Here is a 20,924-nt window from a genome sequence, read left to right as displayed (position 1 = left end):
TTCCACCCTCTTCTTTCCAACCGACGTGGAGCTTCATGGTGACAGAAGGTGACAGGAGTTTTCTTTCAGAGATCGCCCGGGAATCGCTTGGTGCCAATTGATTGAAACATAGCGTTTCAGAAACGGGTCCCAAGGTACTGACTGTCATATGTACCTTCAGAGAGAGGCGCCCTGCAAAGGATAAGGCTGCCCCGTTGCCCCTCAAGCCCCGGATCAGAGTGAGAGGACTCATGACCCTTTCTGGCCCTCTTTTAGCAACTTTGTAGCAGGGACCGGGGCAACTCAGAAATAGGCACAAGACTGTAGCTTTATAACTCAATTCCACGTCCTGTTCCCTTTCTTAGGTTTGTCCCCTGATTCAGCATCCCTGATAAAGTCGGGAATATTCCCTCAATAACAGTTATAATGACCACACGTGACTTCCTAGACAGAACTTCAAATGACCTCTCTGCTTTGTGTCACCGCTCCCACCAACAGCTCCTTGGAATGTAAGACTTTGGCGCTCTGTTTTGAAAGTTCGCCTCTTGAGGGAGTCATTTCTCCGCACGGAGATGTAAAGAATCTTGACTGGCACCCTCTTCCGCTTCCCCCTCTCCCCCAGCCCGGCTCCCTCCCAAACGTACAGATAGATCACTGAAGGGTTTGTCTTCAGTTCGTGTCGTGTTTGTCATTCACAGTATGATCCTCATATAATGCGAAAGAAAGCTGGACAAGGCAGCGAATTCAGACCTCGTTTTTCTGTTTAGTTAACTCAATCCAACCTGCCTCCTTGCTGCTCTTCGTGTTTTGAGTTTTGCAACTATGAACCTCCCCTGCACAGGGACTCTGGCGCTCCTGGGAGTTTCGCTGTGAAATTGAGACAATTGGATGTTCCTGGTGCGTGAGCTGTAACAAAATTGACCCTTCTCCCTCTCTCTGTACGTGTGTGTGTGTGAGAGAGGGACGTGTATGTTTTGACAGGGTGGGGGGGAGGTGGGGAGAGAGACACACAATCCTTAATTGTTGAGATTCCCGAACCCTGGATCTTGGAAGGCGTGCGGGCACAGCGGTTGGCTTGGAAGCTCTCTCTCTCTCTCTGCCTGCACACCTAATGCCCAAAGGCTTAAATGGGAGCCTAATCATGTTTCTTCGTAAAAGGAAATCAGAATAGCTCTCCGCACCTTGTGCAGAGACGGAACAATGAGCAGGTAATGTGTGCAGCCCAATGTACCGAAAGGGACTAGTTACACCTTCCATCATTAGCACAGTTCGAGTGAAGCAGTGGGGTATTATTATCTATCTGACATGACTTCAGTAATTATACCTTATTAATAATGATGACATTAATTCAAAGGGAGGTTGATTGTGTAAACAATGTGAGTGGTATTTCAAAGTTAGGAGAGTAAAACTAATAAGCAGGCTGATAATCTGATGTTCGTCTAATAGCAACTAAACAAAACAATAATCTTAGCAGGAAAATGCAAAATGTATTCACGGTCGTTCAAAATAATGTCACGGAGCAGTTCAAATGTCTGTGTGAAACATATAAACATTGGAACGAAGACAATGCAGTATGTAAGGTCTTGATGAGAGGAAAATAATCCACTTCAGTCTGCAGAAATAATAACACTGTGATTAACAGTAGAAAATATGTCAACATTGCAATGCAACAGATAAAGTCTTAGCAATCTAACAATTATAATCAATAGCTGCAGAATTGGGTAAGGATGGGACGTTGTTCTTGCATGAATCTCGGCCATTGTTATCACTAATCAGATGGTGACTTTATAAGAAAATAATTCGCAAGCGAGAACCGAATAGATGCTGCAGTCAACACTGTCCAGGCTCACTTTCTTTAACCTGCCGTAATTTGGAAGCACCTGTATCAAGTAATGAAGATGAATATTGCCTCAGTGACTGAGGGGTATTGAATACCCCAAGTGCAGCCTTTCCCTCGTTTCCTTACATTTGAAAAATAAACAGAAGTTTAAAAGCTCCCCTAATGGCGGGGTATGTAACCGTTGTCTCTGCTGTCTTCGTTTTTCAGTTTCTTCCCACCCCTGCAAGTCGGTCGGGGTTGACCCATTCTCTCGGGGTGAATGGCGGGGGCGGGGTGAGATTCTGGGGCCCAGTCTGAGAGCTGCGCCTGGAGCCAGACTATTTGGCTGTGCCCGATCTGCACTGGGGACTGTGCCTGGGGCGGGGCCAGGGACTGGAGCAGGGATTGGGACTGTGGTCCGATTCTGTCATTGAGGCTGGGTTCCTTTGCTGGGATTGGGGTCTGTGACCGGGGCTAAGGTCTGAGACTAGGAGTGGGGCTGTAGTCTGAGACTGTGATTGAGACTGGGGACTTCTGACCATGATCTGAATTGGAGTCTGCACCTGGGCTGGGATTGGAAATTGTGACTGAGGGTCTGTGATTAGGACTGGGGTCTGTGCCTGTGACTGGGGTCTGTGCCTGTGTCTGGGGTCTTGCCTGTGACTGTGGTCTGTGCCTGTGACTGGGGTCTGTGCCTGTCTCTGGCATCTGTGACTGTGTCAAGAGTCTGTGCCTGTCACTGGAGTCTGTGACTGTGTCTGGAGTCTCTGCCTGTGTCTGGGATCTGTGTCTGTGCCTGTCTCTGGGGTTCTGCCTGTCTCTGGGGTCTGTGACTGTGTCTGGAGTCTCTGCCTGTGTCTGGGATCTGTGCCTGTCACTGGAGTCTCTGACTGTGTCTGGAGTCTCGGCCTGTGTCTGGGATCTGTGCCTGTCTCTGGGGTCTGTGCCTGTTCCTGGGGTGTGTGCCTGTCATTGGAGTCTGTGACTGTGTCTGGGGTCTGTGCCTGTGTCTGGGGTCTGTGCCTGTGTCTGTGGTCTGTGCCTGTGACTGGTATCTTTGCCTGTATCTGGGATCTGTGCCTGGTGTCTGTGCCTGTGGTCTGTGCCTGTCTCTGGGGTCCATGTCTGCCATTGGGGTCTATGCCTGTTGCTAGGGTCTGTGTCTGTCACTGAGGTCTCCATGTCACTGGAGTCTGTGCCTGTATCTGGGGTCTGTGTATCTGGGGTCTGTGCCTGTGTCTGGGGTCTGTGTGTCTGGGGTCTGTGTCTGTCTCTGGGGTCTGTGCCTGTCACTGGGGTCTGAGCATGTCTCTGGGGCCTGTGCCTGTCTCTGGGTGTGTGTCTGTCTCTGGGGTTTGTGCCTGTTCCTGGGGTGTGTGCCTGTCATTGGGGTCTGTGCCTATCTCTGAGGTCTGTGCCTGTCTCTGGGGTGTGTGCCTGTCTCTGGGGTCTGTGCCTGTCACTGGGGTCTGTGTCTGTCTCTTGGGTCTTGCCTGTCTCTGGGGTCTGTGCCTGTCACTGGGGTCTGTGCCTGTCACTCAGGTATGTGCCTGTCTCTGGGGTGTGTGCCTGTGTCTGGGGTGTGTGCCTGTGTCTGAGGTGTGTGCCTGTCACTGGGGCCTGTGCTTGTGTCTGGGGTGTGTGCCTGTCACTGGGGTCTGTGCCTGTCTCTCAGGTGTGTGCCTGTCACTGGGGTCTGTGTCTGTGTCTGGGGTGTGTGTCTGTCACTAGGGTCTGTGCCTGTCACTGGGGTGTGTGCCTGTCTCTGGGGTCTGTGCCTGTCACTGGGGTGTGTGCCTGTCACTGGGGTCTGTGCCTGTGTCTGAGGTGTGTGCCTGTCACTGGGGTCTGTGCCTGTCTCTAGGGTGTGTTCCTGTCTTGGGGTCTTTGACTGGGGCTGGCGTCCTTTGCCGTGCCTGGGGTTGGGGTCTGAGACTGAGCTAGGGACTCGGTGGTGGTGGTGGTCGATGTGGAAGGGGGGAGGGGGGAGGTGGCTGCTGCAAGCCTCTGATAGGCAGCCTGCTGCCGATGTCACGGGCGGTGACGTGCTCGAGTGCAGCCAGCCCGGGCTCGATTGGCGTTTGGAACCGATTTGAGGCGGCGGCAAAGAGGGGCTGATCACCAATGATCAGATTTAATCGTCCCTGAATTGAAACTTGGCAGGCACTGAATTATGAGATTGCTTCACTGTTTTGCTGGATTAATTCGCATTTAATCGTATTTTTTTTAACTGAAGTAACCTTGTTTAGTGGTCATGGGGTCCATAATTTCATTTTTGTTTAGATGTACAGGCTCGTGAAAGATCCCTCTTTGCTCAGGCGAATACAAGGTGGATCTATGCTAAGGAGCAAGCGGAAAGCAGAGGAAGTTTAAGAGGGGAGAATGCAGGCTGTTTATTGGTACGCTGTCCTTCTCCTTCAGAGCAGTCTTTATTTGGTAAGTTTATGGACGCTTTTAAATGCATTTCTTTTTAAAAGAAAAAGCTACAGCGGGCAGTGGGCTGTATGAATGTTTCAGTCCGGACCTGGAGGAAGCAAACACGGAGTGTTGTCTGCTGCTGCTGGTTTAGTGAGTGGATGTCGTGGGGGCAATGATAACCTCTCCTTGTACGTTTCACTCGGTAGCTGATTTGAACAGTTTCAAATCCAACAGACTTTGCATTTATACTAAATACCCCGATTTATACCTATCGGTGGCAAAATAGGATTGTGTATTGCTGGAAATTTGGGATATTCTTATTTTAGGTCCTAGATCTGATAGTAAATACAATCCGATTTAGTGAGTTTTGATTACAACATGATAAAGTGTGATCTGACTGGCGACTCAGAAAATATTTACTGTGTATCAATTGGCAAATATATAACTGCCAGTAAACCTGAAATAAAGAAACCCAGTCAGAATTACACATGCTGCAGATCGGGGAACAATAAGTAGGCTCGATGAGCGAAAGTAGTTTCTGCTTTCTTCTGTAATAGCATTAGTGCGTGTTCTGTCGCTTCAGTTTCATCCCTAAAGCACATGATATTTACTTTTGCTCATATAGATTCAGTAGTCCTCATGTCGTCGCAAAAGAGAACATTCATGATCCCAATATTATTTTCATTTAGATTTTGTGATGCAAGGTATTTACGATCCTTTTAAGGTCACTTACGGTTTAAAATAACCAAACACGTCTTAACGAAGAACGCCCGGAGTCTTAGACATTTACACTCATAGTCTCTGTGGAGTAGCTTCTTGTGATGAAGAAGACATAGCAGTGGGTGCAATTACGACTCAAAGCCGACAGAGAGTGCTGTAGATCACAGAATGTTTCTCGAGAACATCCTTAACTGCACAATTTAGTGGGAGCAATGCATCTCTTTCATTACGGGGACCCAGTGTCTCTGTCAGCACAATGGATGCAGACATATTCTTTCTAATTTTTTATCTACCTTATTCGACATGTGGTGCTGTGAGATATTGAGGTTGAAATGTGTTTTGATAACTCTGAATTTCACGCAGTTGTTTTCAATGCCTCGATAAAGATTGTTTAGGTAGGATTGCAGAATATATTCAGCTGAGATGTTCCTTAAATGTTTGAAGCGAGTCGAAAAATAAAGTAACAATGGGATAAACCACCCGAAAGTGACACAATAACAGAGACAGAAAGAAGGCGATAAAGAACAGATAACGGGGTACAATGATTGAGGAAAGTGTGGTTGGTGAAGCAAGAAGGGAGCAACTGGGAAGCTCGGGAGAAAGAACCGAAAATTGCTTTCATCAGATATATACGTTCCACGTTATAGTTGCGCATGTCTTCTACTTTATTGTTCGATTCAATTAGCTGAAGTTCGATTGATTAGAAAACATTTCCTAAAGTACCTGATGCTTAACTTCTGGAATGCAGCATGAGGCCTTTTCTGACAGTTGACGTCGAGTGGGAGAGAGAAAAAAATAAACATCAAATTTACCAGAGTCAGCCACTGCCGTTTAAAACAGCTCTAGGAAAATGTTCTTTACTAGCAAATGGCTGTGGTTACTTCCTAGCACTTTAAAGCCCAAGCAAATGTTGGGGTTGCAGTCCATCCGTGCTGCTATTGCCGCAGTGCTTGTTTTAATGTGGCACTGCTTTCACAGGCACCGCTTGCATTTTCTCGAAATTATGAATTAGGCGACTTCAATCTTCAAGTGATGTTGATTGAATTAACGCCTGGTTACTGACTTCACTAATTGTAATATCTTCTTGGGGCAAACGCTTCCGTTAAAAAAAACATGATTTGGCAGTCTATTTTTTTTTTATTTAGCCTGTTCCAGTGAAATTAAGTTTCCAATGAATTGCAAGAGAAGTATGTATATAGTATTGAAATGACATGGTAGTTTTAATGTTAAATAGGCTTACACAATTTTGTCAAATACTCTAACAAAGCAATTTAGTGTTTAAATGAAAAAAGGGAATTGAAGTGTTATAGGTCTCGAACTACTGAACAACCATAGACTAAAATAAACTGCACGTTCTTCACACACGGATCACAGAGCCAGTCTATAAATGACTAATTTTGGATGAATGTTCCAAGAGGATAGCAAATACTTTATAAGCTGGCTTTGTGCAGTAGATGAACAATTCATTGGAACATGTCAATTGAATAGAGGTGAGCTTACTTTACTCTCCAATGCGAACAAAAGCTGCATTTAAACACAAGGATGTTTATTGATAAACAGCCACATCTGATAAATAATGCATCCTCCAACTTAGTTTAAACTGCTGTAAACTTAACAACGATGCAAATTGACCACGTCCGCATCACATTCCTGTATTTTGACCGAAGGCATGTCACCTGGAAATGGAGATTCTAGAGACAACTTCTCAGAGCCCCCTTATATTTACATGGAGCAAAATCTGTACCGTGTCAGTTTCAGCTGAATAGCAACACAGAGACATAAATCTATACTTCGGATCAAGCGTGTGTATTAAGAGAAAACACATTCTTGACTATAGAAGGAAACGGGAATAGGAAAACCAATATTCTGAAAGAAAAAGTCGTTTCTTTTTCCACAGATAGCAGATCTGACACACGCCAACACCCTTCCTAATCGCCCCAACCCCAGGTATTTATTCTCCAAACTGAACTTCGATCAGCCCTGAATCCCATGACGAAAAATTGCTTTTATAAGCTATCAGCAGTCTTTGAAAAATACACTTCCTGGACCCTTGCCAAACACCGGATAGAACGAAGCCTTTGGGCAAGAGAAAGAAATGATGAAGCGGTGGGCAGCTGTTTTATAAAAGGGATGAAGACAATCAGTTGGGAGATGACTCAAACATATGGCATACGCCTGGCTAGCGGAATGGACAGACGCTCAGAGCCATTCCTTCAGTACGAGTCAAGCTGGGATGCAAGGATATGCAAAGGATTTCCTTCACACGGAGACAGAGGGAAGACAGTACATAGTGACAATATAATTAAGGGAACACATAATAACAATAAAATAAAGTATTTATATCCATAAGTATTTTCCTGTTAACAGTTCTGGCTTTTTCGATTTTGTGCAGATCAGGGAAATGTCTGAGTACCAATGAGGCCAAAAAGGACAAGTGAAATATTTTTGTTTTGTATCATTGTCCACATGTTTCATACATTACGCAAATATTAACGCCTGTTGACTTTGTGTTTAACGCTGTGAACCCTACTTAAGTACACTAGAGTAAGTGACAAAGCTGCCTTTTACCAAATGTTCACTAGTTTTGATGGCACCAAGCAATAATATCACATTCCTATGACAAACGTGCGTGTATTCAGTTACATTCATGACAGACCACTGATGCATTTCCTTACGGAATGATTCTCAAAACACATAGACCTCATAACGGAAAACCCCCTTTCGAAGTGACCAATAACCATTGTTGAGATTACTTAAGGACGGAGACCGTAGGGTGGGTAGGAGGTTTACCCGGATAAATGTCCCTTCAGACTTTTCTAAACAGTTCAATTGTTGGTGGATTGGAGATGTTTTTGATGTCTCTCTATTGATTTAGTGAGGTAATTATATATTTAGAATGAATATAATGTCAATATTATACAATGTTACCTCAATCTTTTAATTCGTATTGTTGAGAGAGTCTGAAAGGCGAAAACTGGATATTGAAGCCATTTTCCCCGCAGGTATATATTTTTGGGATGGCTTGGTATTTACTTTGACTTGGACAGTGAACCCGCGGAATGAAGTAATTCGTGAGCGTTTGACCAGTGGTAGGCGCTGTGCAGTGTTTCCCTGGCTCAGTAGTGGCAAAACTACTTGACTGGCGAACCCAGTGTGAACTTCAATCTTGACTGGGGCAATATCCTAAAGTAGCGTTATTAATAATGGTGAAGCCTATATAACATATGATGACTTTAGTATAAATATATTCACAGTGACTTACTCGGACGAGGACTGTACATATATGGGTGGGCGTGCGCGCGCGCGAATATGTGCATTAAACAAGCTTTCCAGAGGTTTTCGCTGTTCATTTTCCTGCAACGTTTTCAATAATATTTGCATCCCTTTCAGCCGGCTTATTTAATAGGTAGGGGATATTCGCAGTAACAATAGCGAGGTGTATAAGCTTCTCTTGAAATTCCGGGTAGTTCGGTCGTAATGATTAATGGCCAATATGTATCAGATTATTGGGTGGCTTTAGTCCGATGGATTTCTGTCTGCTTGTTGTAAGATAGCTGAAATATTGGCTGTGAGTGCGGAAAGGGCACTTGCAGGCGTTACATATTTGTGGTTACACTAAAACAGAAATGGCGTTAACGGGAACAACTTCAGTTGTTAGATATATTTGCGTATAACTTTGTGAAACAGTATCATTTGGATTTCCGGGTAGACACGGAGAACCCCACAAGTCAACCAGAGAAGGTTGCTTCATGTGCAATCCAGATGCCCAAATCTCAGACGTTTATTAGGATGTGCTAAACTCGGCACTTGTCTTGGGTTTGTTTGCTCATTTCACGGTTACAGAGGCGGTTTCGTTTCTGGTGAATGCGAGCAGGAATATTGGAAGCCACTCTGTTTTAGGGAAGTCACTGTCGAGCCTTTCCAAGCAGAATGGGCTTGGCATTCCCAACTCCGGCTGCTCCAGCAGTTGGCAGACCGAAAGCAGAGGTACATTATCAGCTTATTCTGGTCCTTAACACCCGAGTCCACTGTAAGTTAAACTGAAACAACCTCCGTGGTGTTCTGTAAACACGGTAGCAGAGATTTTACAAACAGGAGATTGTCATGTCGATGGCTTGGATTTTACCAAAGTGACAATAAAGTGAAATAAACGCCTTCGCTTTCCGTCAGCTGCAAAGGGCTCTGTTGTCAGGGTGTCATTCAGTGTAGCTTGAAAGTCGAATGAATTACATTTAATGAAAGTGCTCCCAAGATGAATATTATCAGCGATTTCTTCTATTTGCTCTGTCACATACCACTCCAAGGAGGTCTGATGCAATTTGATAGAAGACAGATAAACGGTTGGAAAAAAAATGCGAAAGCATCTTCGAAGTTAATTAGCAAAAAGTAAATGAGTTGGAGAACAAGAAATAGAACTGAATAGACTACGCGAATCCAAATTAATAGTGTTTCGGAAAGACTATTACTCAGAGATTTGTCAAGTGCCATTTATTGATAATACAATAAAAGCAGGGTTCAGAGGAAAACAATAGGTTGTTGTTTTACAGATTGGAATTAGGTATTTGTTAGGTGCTGGATGGCAGTGTAGGCCAGTAAACGGGCTGAGGATAATCTAAGCGTTGACAAGATCTACGCTCAATTCCACTTTTGCTTGTTGTTAATTAAAGATTTGCCATCAGACTCTGTTAAAACACATCACTCCATCTGTAGCCCGAAGCAGTGATATTCTGTACGGGAAACAACAGAGCATGTTATTTAATAGATAGCAAATCCAGCCCGATTTCCGGCCTATTTTATCATCGCAAGTTGCTTTCACACATTCACATGTAAACAAAGTGTGATGTGAATTGCAGTTACTATTGCAGAAGGACAGCCAGGTGTTCAATAACTGGAACACAGAAGTGACAGCCATGCAAAGCTTTATTTATTTAACGCCGATTTAAATGAAACACTGGAGTGGATACTCACTACAGCATTTGCATTGCGTGCTTACTTAATGGATATTAATTACAGCGACTGGCCAGAGAAAAGTCAAAATGATAGATGTCGCTTCTGGATTTACGATTGAGGGAAGTGGTCGTTTTGTAAATTTCTATGATTTATCACATCTCTCTCAGAGATGCAACCGTCTTTACAGAAAGAGCAACATTTTTCACTGACCAGTTGATAGCCAATGACTAAGGAAGGTTAGTTAAGAGAGAGGGACTAATATATTAGTGGAGTCACAAACCCGCGTTATTATCCAGGCCGAAAATGCACATGAAAAAGGCGGTGATTGAAAAAAAATCGGTCGCCGTCAGACATACCGCAATATTTTGATTTTTCAAACTCTGTTAGCATTTTTTAACGATAAAATCGCACATTCACCCTTTCAGTTTACTCTGGCCCACGTCGCTTTATGTAAACACAAATACGGTAATATTGTGTTTTCTGTGTACTTCACGCTGACAAGTAATAACTAATCTGAATTTGAAGTGGCCTGTTGTCCGTACACGCTGCTAAAGTTGTTTTTTTTTGCTTTTTTTTGCGATTTGTCTATAAGACTTCTTTCAGCTGACAATGGTTTTCAGTTGTTTTACTGTTTTACTTTGTACCGAAATAATAAGCAAAAGCCCACCCTCGTAGCAAACAAAGCAACTCCGAATTGGTTTTGACGCACAGATAAAGTCTTCAAGTATATTAATTTCGATTATTGGGACTCAGAGACATGGGAAGTAATGAGAGTGAGAGACAGGTTGGTATCGGGCCCTGCCATCAGGAACGTAGTTGCGAAACCCAAGGCACTCTTAGGGAGTACAAAAGGGTAACATGCAGGCACGCCGATGTAACAAAGCAAACCAATTCCCACATCAGTCATTATTTTTGAACTCATTTCGTGGCGGAGCGTCGTATTTTGGAAAGTTGCTGCATGTGTACAGCAATGATAACGCGCATTCCACTCTAGCTCCAGATGGCAGTCTGGCCCTGGCAACACTAGTGCAATGGGAATAATGACACAAACTCCGGCCACATGCTTGTAAAATGAACAGACAAGAATATAAAACATTGCGTTTTCCAGTACCCGTGAGAACAGTCTTCCAAGCTGATGGCAATTTGCACTTTGGAAATCGCAAAGTGATATATTTTCGCACATTATAAACGATTTGACCTAATCAGTTACCGAAATTGCTTTAGGCAAACACCACATTTGTTAAGCTGTGAGTCAGGATTTCTTCCCCATTGTGGATGCTGCTGCTGAGACCGCATGGTTGTTCCAGAATGGGCAGCGCTGAGTGTTCGAACAGTTTGGATGCGGAGTTCCTTCGCCCATCTCCGTGTTGCCAAACAAAATCAGCGGCTGCCTCTACATACCGGAATCAGACTTAACCAGTGACAGTCAAAGCAAACAAGTTCATTCCAAAGGAATAAAGATTCGTTTTAACCAGAAATCAGTTCGCTCTCATTGCGCAGTTTTGCAGTCTACGTCGCACTTAATGTCTGCGTTTCCTCCAGAGATGCTGCGGACAATAGCCATTAGCGGGGTTTTTTGCGGGTTGTAGGGGCAGTGGCGATAATGATTTAACGTTCCTACCCCGTCACATTTTCCTTTCGGCAAAAACAGACTAATGGGTGAACCGCGTACTGTGAGTGTGTTACATGATAGCCTGCGTTGTTGTAAAAAGTACATTTTCTGATCTGATTCTTTCTGGATATGTGCCATACCGCTGTCACTTCTTTGTTGCATCCGCTACCAAAAGACACGAATAAGAGAGACAGTATTTAAACAACTCAAACTACCTACAACTTACAAATGACACAATTTAAACTATATCATTCTTACATAATGATAATTACAATCAAGAGCGATTTCCTCTGGAAACTAAATCACTGATTGCGGAGCGTTTTGAGAAATGCTCAGGACAAATTCGTAAAACTCTTCCTAAACAATCCCTTTTGTTTCAGAATTAGTGGACACGAACTTGACAATTTTGCTTTCGACATTCTTTTCCAAAGCCCACCATTCACACACCACAGTTTACATTTCGCTCACAAGACAGATCTATCCCAAATGCAAAATTGTCATCTCCCTAATATTCTATCGATTGTACTCAGTCCCTAAAGTGCAGTGCCCGAAATGTGTTTGTGCTTGGGCGCCAGTCAAGCCCACGTTTGACCAAACCTTCGTTTGCCCCGGCCTTAATACCTGCAATCCTCTCCCTAACGCTCCTCGCGGCCCTACCTCTCTGTCCTCCTTTAACATTCCCATTCCAAGCTACCTCTTTGACCAATCTTCCCGAATGTCTCCAGCCATTAATCGGTATCAGGTTGGGAAGCACCATCACTCCGCTAACAATATTTTGACTTAATTTTAAAAAGATTCTGTTAACCTTTTGAGTTTGTGTTCCAATTCCCCGCCAAGACCTGTGTAAACCATTATTGTTCATATGCAAGAGTAGAAATCTGTGTTTCTGTTGTCTGTCGATAAAATGGGCCGGAAATCGTGTTCCTATGTACCTATAAAGCACTTTGAGATGCTTGCCTGAGTCTTCAATCGAAAGTTAACTTTGATGTAAGAAAGCACGAAAATTGGTGAGTAGTTCAGTTGAAATTACTAACTGGAGGAAAGCTGCCATATTAATGAGAGGGCGAAAGCTGACTAACACTCTGAAACCCAGTTGGATGCTGTTATCTTATGAGATAGAGCTATATGTGGTCTGATGGATACAAACTACCTGCACTCATCGCAACCTTCCTCCTGACAAGCTGTTTCACTGTTGTTGACTGTAGCATCCATTAAATTATCATACAAAGAGTTTTGCAAGAGCCAATGCTTTAAATAAACGAGTCGGCCTTGAATCTGTGCTGTTGACCGTGACTGGCCACAATCCTGTGGCAGTGCAGCTTGATAAGTTGTTCGACAGTGTGCAGTTTAGGACGATAGTACGGTACAGAAAGACCTTGCAGCACTCAAATAGTCTGATCGCGAGCTGCCTTGGGTTATTAACCCAATGATGCTAGGTGCAGTATTTTTCTGTTATTTCTCAGGTCCGCGCCTTTAAGAAGTCTCAAAAAATTGCAAACCCCTGCTTCCAGAGTGCGAGGGAAACGTGTCCCTTATCTGAGTCGAAGCTCATTAACAGGGTCCATCTCACACTAGTGAAGGTGAATCTGGAGGATACCAGGGGCAAGGAAAGTTTCACGAAAATCAGTCAACTGTTTCAGAGATATTAAAACGTCTCAACACAACATATGTTTAACACATAGCTCATTTGTTTGACTGTTATTCCGGACAATAATCTCGCCCCACACCCCCACACACAAAAAAACAGAGTATCTGCTCATTTCACCTAGTAGCGAAACCCAATTTATATTAAAGAAAAAATGTACCGAGATACTTCGCTACTCGGTACTGGGCAGTTGGGCGATATTACTGTCATCCAGAGCCGTGGAAAGTGTTTCCGGCTCTACTAATCGGTGTAAAGGTATCGGCACTATCCTGCTACCTGAACTGAGAGGTACGGTGAGAGTGGTGGCTTAACATGAGGGTCACCATGCATAGGGTGAAGCATGAGGTGGGAACTTACGAAGGTGAGGCTTTCATGGTAAGCCCAGCCTGTGCAGGAATTGAAACCACATTGGTGATATCACACTACGTCACAAACTGGCCATTCAGCCAACTGAACTAACTGGTCCCCGGTAGGTAAAACAGGCCACCATAATATGACATTTGGCTATTTTATCATTTTGGGTCATTAATGACAACTGAAAAGATTCGGAGAGGTGAAGATTGTTCTGTGTGTCTTCACTGATTCTATTGCCTAAGCTGATGGAAGGGGCTGCAATAGGCCTGGAGCAAGGACTTTACAAAGACCTTGGATAAGTGCTGGAGATGTGCTTGGGACCCCAGTAGATGAAGATGAACTCTACTTAAGTACTTTCTTTCTATTCTTTTGTACTTCAAAAATGCTGCGGGATTGTGGCGACAGAACATTTTTCACTGTGTCTCCCTAGATATATGTGTCTTTCTTTCTTTCTTTCTTTCTTTCTTTCTTTTGTATTTGTGAGCCCAGCATAGCATTCTCCACAATGTCCAAGTCAACTGTTAGCAACATTGAAGAATAGAAAGATTTCAGGCACACAAATATACTACTCAACCTATGATAACTGCACAAAGCTCTGGTTTTTCTGCTATAGAAAGGATATTTTTAATTTAGAGGGGGTTTAGAAAAGATTTACCAGGATGTTATTGGGACTAGTGGGTTTGAGTAATAAGAATAGGCTGGGACTTTTTCATTGGAGCATAGGAGGTTGAGTGGTGACATTACAGAGGTTTCTAAAATCATGACGGGCATAGATAAGGTGAATAGTAAAGGTCTTTTCCCTAGGGTGTTGGAGTTCAAAACTAGGGGTTGCCATTTTTAAGGTGAGAGGAGAAAGATCTAAAAGGGACCTGAGGAGCAACCTTTTATCACAGAGTATGTGGAATGAACTGTCAGACAAAGTGGTAAATGCAGTTACAACATTTAAAAGACATTTGGATAAGTACATGAATAGGAATGGTTTAGAGGGATATGTGCTAAACCCAAGCAAGTGGGACTGGTTTAGTTTGGGAAATTTGGCTGGCATGGATGAGTTGGACTGAAGGGTCTGTTTCTGTGCTGTATGACTGTATGACTCTACCTCGCAGCTCTTGGGGATTAGTCTGGAGATACTGTTGTTTAAATGCAATGAGAGAGTTCTGCCTCTATTAGACTTTCCCCACACACTTATGAATGAAGAAAAAGACTTAAATCCCATTTAGTACTTTCATAAATTACTTCAAAATGTATGTCTCCTGCTGACTTTCTTCTCTGCTGATGGAAACAAATCCTTTCTATTCCATTTTTCCAGGTCTCTCAATTTTCTACACACTAATGGCCAGAAAATTGCCATTAGTGTGCAAAGAAAATGATCATAATCTATTGCACTTTATAATCCATACCTCAGTCAATAAAGACAAATATTCCATAAGTATACTTAATCACATCATTCAACTGTCCTGCCATCTGCAAGGATCTGCACTTATACACGGCAAGATCTCTGTTCATTTATTTAAATGTGTGTTCCCACGTCTTATTTGTCCTTTGCAAAGGAATTAATTTACAATTCTCCAGACTCAATTCCATTTGTCACTTTTTACCCAGTTGATCAGACATTTGATATCTTCCTGCAGTCTAAAGTTTTTCTTTATTATCCACTTAGCAAACGTTTGAATCAGCTCAAAATTGAATAATCATGCCCCATTAAATTTAATCTTAATCATTGACATATACTTCAAACAGCATTGAACCTCACACTGTGCCCCAAGTTACCATATTGGAAGCTGTTTTCCAGTCACACAAGTATCAATCAACCAGAACAATTTACTTATATCACTGAGACAATTATGGATGCAGCTCGCTAAGGTTTTTTTGGACCCCATGAGCTTTTCCTTCTCTAGTTTGCTATGTGGGATCTTGTTAATAGTGTTGTGAAACTCCATGTAGACTTCTTCAGACATATTACCCTCACTAATCCTCTTTGTTAAAACCTCAAAGGAATTGTTAGTTTAACATCTACTTCTTGTAACAAATCCACATTAAATGTCCTTGATTAATTCACCTCTTTCTAAATGGTGACTTATATGGTGCCTCACAATATGTTTCAATAATTAGCCTGCCACTAAAGTTAAGTTGACAATTATATGAAATTAGCAGTTCTCCAGTCTTTCAGTACCATGCCTTTAGCCAGATTGAATGGAAAATATGGTCAGAGCCTTCATTCAGCAGCCTGGAAAATATTTAATCTGAGCCTGGCAATTTTCCTACTGTCTCAAATGCAAGCCACTTTTCTCTATCGTCTCTGATTACATTTATTTCATTCAATATTTCTTAACTAAAATGTCAGCATTGTCATTTGTCAAGAAAAATGCAAAGTATATGTTAAGAGCCATGCCCACTTCTTCTGCCTCAAGACAACCATCTCTTTTGTTCTCCATTGGTCCTGCTCTCTCCTCTGTAATCCAAAAATATTTTTGTTAAATTAATTTACTTATTTTCACACCTACTCTTTGCTTTCTTAATTTGCTTTTTGTCTGACGGTCAACTTTGAGCCATATTGAACTCTTAATATTTGACATAGAATTCTATCCCTCCCCCTCATTTCACCAAAATGTACTTTTTAACATAGCTGGTGGAACTTGTTAAGATTTATGAGTTTAAGTTGCACCTGTGGAATTGTATTGGAGTTTTGGTAAAACTTTGACTACACAGGCATTTCACTGGGCACAAGCCTTTTACTGTCAGAGAGGAATATTGGCTGGAAAGAAAATCAAGTCATAAAAGGTCGCTTTTGTACATTTTGCTGCCATTTAATATCAGGATTAGTTATTCTATGCAGCACAGTTATAACAGACCAGCTGATGACAATACAGATTAGTACAAAGTAATTTAGTTTTCAACTCAGACCAGATCCTAATGTTTATTCAGATATACCGAAATAAGAAATGTTTGGAAACTGACTACTGTTTCAAGGCAACTTACGTTTATATGACACCAACTCTCCCAAGTTGCTTTGTGAGAGCTTGGTCAAATTAAAGCTGACACCAATTCAGAGAAACAAATTGAGGTGAGATGACCAAACGTTTGGTTAATGAAGCAGGTTTTAAGGGCTATTTTAAAAGGGAGAAGGAGAAGCAGAAAGGTTTAGGGAGGGAACTGCACAGCTGAAGGCTAAGGTAACTGAAACTTCTGCCACCAAGATTGGTGCAATGAAAGTAGAGGATGCACAAAAGGCTATGATTGGAGGGATGTAGAGACCTCAAAGATTTAAGGGTGGGAAATATGCTGTAGTTGGAGCTGTGAGCCATTGAGGAATTTGGTTGTGAAAGCAACAAATGCTGGAAATCACAGCGGGTCAGACAGCATCCATGAAGAGAGAGCAAAGAGCAAATTATTACAGATGCTGGAATTTGCAGTGAAATTTGGTAACTTTGGGATTAAATTATTAAATAAATTATTTTGAAGCTTTGCTTAGAATTCAAAGAAAGGTTCTTTTAATTGATGCAATCCATTCTGCCATGTTGCATGGGACAAAAGAGTACCACCTGCTATTCTGAACGAAATAAATCAGGACAAGCTAGTTGGTGCAATATATTTTTAAAAAGTAAATTAAAGTGTCATTATTCAACTATTTGAAGGAGAAGATTTTGCAGTCATAAAGAAAAGTCAAGTCAGAATATTAGTGTTGCTTGCTTTTTCCATGCTAATTGTCTTCAGTTGTTTGCGAGATGGGTATTATTTGAAGTAACCCATCACTGGTGAAACAATTTCAATGTGATTTCGACTCCAAACAACAATGAGCCTACGGAAGAGTATTATAGATTCTTACGCAGTACCTCCCGGATTTAACATTTCTGAAGTCACACATTATCAGTCACGCTTGTGCCAGGGTGCAATGACCCATCCTCACCCCCCCCCCCCCCCCCCCCCCCACTCACCCGAAACAATTTTGATGAAGTTACCCAATAAATAATGTGAAAAGAATCGCACGTTGCGAGAATTGAGGCGACCAGCGTCTTGACTAAGTGACTAATACGAAGCGGAGGTAAGAGAGAATTACGGTTGGAGTTTCTAGTTGTGTGAGTTTCCCATTTCCATCACCTTATTGTTCTGAGAATATTTTGCAAAACGAGACGTCACCCATACAATCCGAATAGACAGAATTGCAAACAAAAAGTGTTGCATTTATTCGAACATTAGCTGTCTAGTCGGTTTCTCAATTTATCAATCTTAATGTTAAATTAAGCCGGGTTGAATTTAGTCTGTATTTGTGGCTACTTTGTAAGTACTGCCAGCTTGCAAAAGGCGTAGCTCCTGGAGAGCTGATTCCTGTGTTATTAGTATGCACCTTATAAGGGATATTTCCACACAGAGATCTGAAACCTGTCTATTGTTTAGCCCGGAATAAACTAACTTCAGTAAGCTACTAGGTATCAGTAAAATATGGTACTGGATGTAATAATAATTCCGAAAGGTTAACTTGTCTCCAGTCCTGCATTCTGAATGGTTGTCTCCATCAATAGTAAACAAAGAATAAACACAAGAAAGACAAAGAATTACAGTATTTTAGAATGCATACATAAGTGGGTTTGATATCATTTTCGAACACACTTCCTGTGAGACAGCATCCTAAAGATGTACTCCAGAGCAATATACTGGTTGTGTACAAGTTCGAGATTGATCAGGGCATGTAAACTAGTTCCACTAATCCAGTTCCGGTCGACTTTCACATTGTAGATAGCCTTTGCAAGATATTATAATCTTATTTCTCAAAATGAGCGAAAGACAAAGTAATGCAGCCAATGCAAAGTTTGTAAGTCAACTGACCTTCACTAACTGTAGGAAACCACTAAAGGTCTTGCGACAGTGGGAGGAGACATTAATGCCTGTCCCAGAAGTTCGAGAAGGAAGCTGTACACTTATTGGATCAGTTTTATTTAAATCATCTTCACATATAACATCCAAGATGTTACAAGTCCTTTCTTCAATTCATTCAAGCCAGTGAGCATATTAACTCGACATTAATTCCTATCCTGCTTAACTACGTAAAAGTAAAAGGTTGTTAATTTGAGTGAGAAATTTCGGATCTTACCCTTCAGAGTTGTTTAAGCTCTAATGAGTCTACCCATTAATCTCACAATCATTTGTTTGTCTTATAAAATACGTTATAAGGGCAGCGCATGGATTGTACAGCAGAAATTAGACATTTCCCAGGAACAAAACATACGTATAAGGAACAAAACATACGTTATGTTGTATCTGAGTTGTCGAGGAGCTTCGTCCTACATTTGTGCATCCGAGAATATTATCATTGCCATATAAATATTTGAACAATTTTGCATCTCAGGTTGCACAATATATTTTCATAATTGTATGTCATTTTTACAACACGCTGGGGTTGCTTTTTTCACCATTTTGTTACCTACATGACACAAAGGGTAATTAGAAGTAACCCATTTAGAGGCTGTTTCTAATTGGTATTAGTAGGCAAATACACTCTTTGGCGTGTTTTCTTCCCAGCTACATAGTAATGTAACTGCGTATCCCAGAACAGTTGGCTAACGACTGCTTCTTTGCTATAATGAGGTTTTTAACTGAAACATTAACAATTTACTCCCATGATTTCACAATAAGTTTCACCACATTTGCAGGATTTGGGCTTATATGGCACTAATGTTTCGAACCTACATGGATTCGTAAACGCCACATCTATCTCTTTCCTATGAGCTGTTAATTAGCTCCTGCGATTTATAGTTCCATAAATCTGCAATGCAATAATTAAGTCTATGCAGTGGATAATAAAATGTCTGAGTATTTTAGTTACAAGAACAGAAGTAGGGGCAGAGCAAGAATAGGCCAGACGATGTTTGAAATGCACAAGATGCACAAAAACACCTTTTAATATGAACATTCCAAATGCGATACCGCTTCCTCGTGCGTTCTTTATTCTCCTGGCAGGACCATAAAATTGGTTTGCCTCAGTCAAATCTAGGAATAACACTCCCCCCATGAAAAGGCTCTGTGAGAAGCCTCTTCTTAGTTAATTCTAAAGAGCGGGTCAATGAGAAGCTGACGGATAGATAACCTTACAAATGCAACACTTGCAAAAGGATCAGCACTCAAGCGAAGTGATCATACACATTGCTAGACACTATGCCACTCTTGTTGTACTCTTCTCTATTTGAAAATAAGAGGCGATCCAAGGTAATTTACTACAATCCTATGAGCACTAATCTTCTATTGACATACCGCACCTCCTGAGAGCGAGCTGTTGACGAGTATCTGTCATTGAATGCATGGTTATTGACAGACAAGGCTGTGATTCATGGCGCTTTCCATCAATGAAACGTAATTGTAATTGAGTATATTGTGAAATTAATATAGAGGCTTCTCTGGCAATATGTTGTTATTTAGCTGCATTGAACATCACAGAGCGAAATAAGATGTTAGGCCACACAAAACAGCCTTTATTTACACTAGTTAACCAGTTTTTCCTATTTGATTTTGTACCCTGAGTCATACATGTCTTGAGAGCTATCTACTTTATTATCACCGGTATTTTGATTAACATTTTTATATGAGATTGTATTGATGAGTAACGATTGTACCCTCAGTGATAATCTTGTTCGGATCGGCAACATGCAGCTTTTATGAACATATTTAAAATGCTGGATTCATGATTCTTCGACCCCTTTTCATACAACGACAGTTCACGGAAGATTCCTAGGATTTCAATGGTTTGACTACTCGCTTGTTCTGAGTGGAGCATCGCATTTTCACTACAAAGTGAGGGTCTCTCGCTGCTTAGGTGGGACGCTGCTCTCTTCAGTATATTCAAATCCAGCTACGGCCATGCACGTTCCTTCATCCTATTCCAGCTCCCTAAGGAGGTTGGTGGGGGACATGACAACCACGTACTTGAGTAGCGGAGGTGAGGCGGGGAATGCCTTTTATGCAATTTCTTTAAGAACGGTTTGCAGTACAGACGCTTTCAAGCATGCACACAAAAGAATGCCTCAAATTAATTGGACTGTCAAATAGCTCGCACCGTTGTCACTGTGAAGTTCTGTAATTCGCTGTCAAAAGGCAAAGTAGTCTATTCGAGGAGGTGGCACCTAATTAAAGACCCGTTTGCTGCTCGATCAATGGTATCTTTATGCAGGGGGTTCACCTAATGTATTTCGGTTGTGCTTTTCGCTGTCTCTGAGCATTCCATAACACGTTGCTGCCAATTAAATACTTCTGAAACGAAGTCACTGTTGTGGGAGAAAGCAGAAACGCTTCGTATTCACCTCAGTGTTGCTCAATCAGAAGTAACGTCTTGAATGTCCGCCATAATGACCTAGCAAACTTAGAAAGCAACACACAGAAATCTAATTTTTAACACAGAGCCATAAACGGGGTTACAGTTTCCTAATGTAAAATAGAAA

At 42.0% G+C, this 20,924-nt stretch overlaps 1 protein-coding gene across 3 annotated transcripts in view; it reads left to right on the top strand.

The window, feature by feature from the left end:
• Window positions 1-725: 725 nt before the first annotated feature.
• LOC122549806 (neurexophilin-1) overlaps window positions 726-20,924 on the top strand; it is a 125,417-nt gene continuing 105,218 nt past the window's right edge. Inside the window, exons 1-2 of one of the 3 annotated variants that reach the window (XM_043689867.2) lie at window positions 726-876; window positions 4,082-4,234. In XM_043689867.2, coding sequence (XP_043545802.1) covers window positions 4,181-4,234 — 54 coding nt within the window. In that variant the 5' untranslated portion in view covers window positions 726-876; window positions 4,082-4,180. Of the gene's footprint in view, window positions 877-1,044; window positions 1,188-3,897; window positions 4,235-20,924 lie in introns of those variants that run through there. The other 2 variants (XM_043689865.2, XM_087986840.1) reach the window with 2 other exon arrangements.

This window comes from Chiloscyllium plagiosum, unplaced genomic scaffold (assembly GCF_037043375.1).
Source record: "Chiloscyllium plagiosum isolate Xiang-an unplaced genomic scaffold, Cpla_swu_hap1 HiC_scaffold_5, whole genome shotgun sequence".
In the NCBI taxonomy this organism is placed as follows: domain Eukaryota; kingdom Metazoa; phylum Chordata; class Chondrichthyes; order Orectolobiformes; family Hemiscylliidae; genus Chiloscyllium; species Chiloscyllium plagiosum.
The sequence above is the reverse complement of the archived record's forward strand: the minus strand, read 5'-3'. Positions and strand labels throughout refer to the sequence as shown.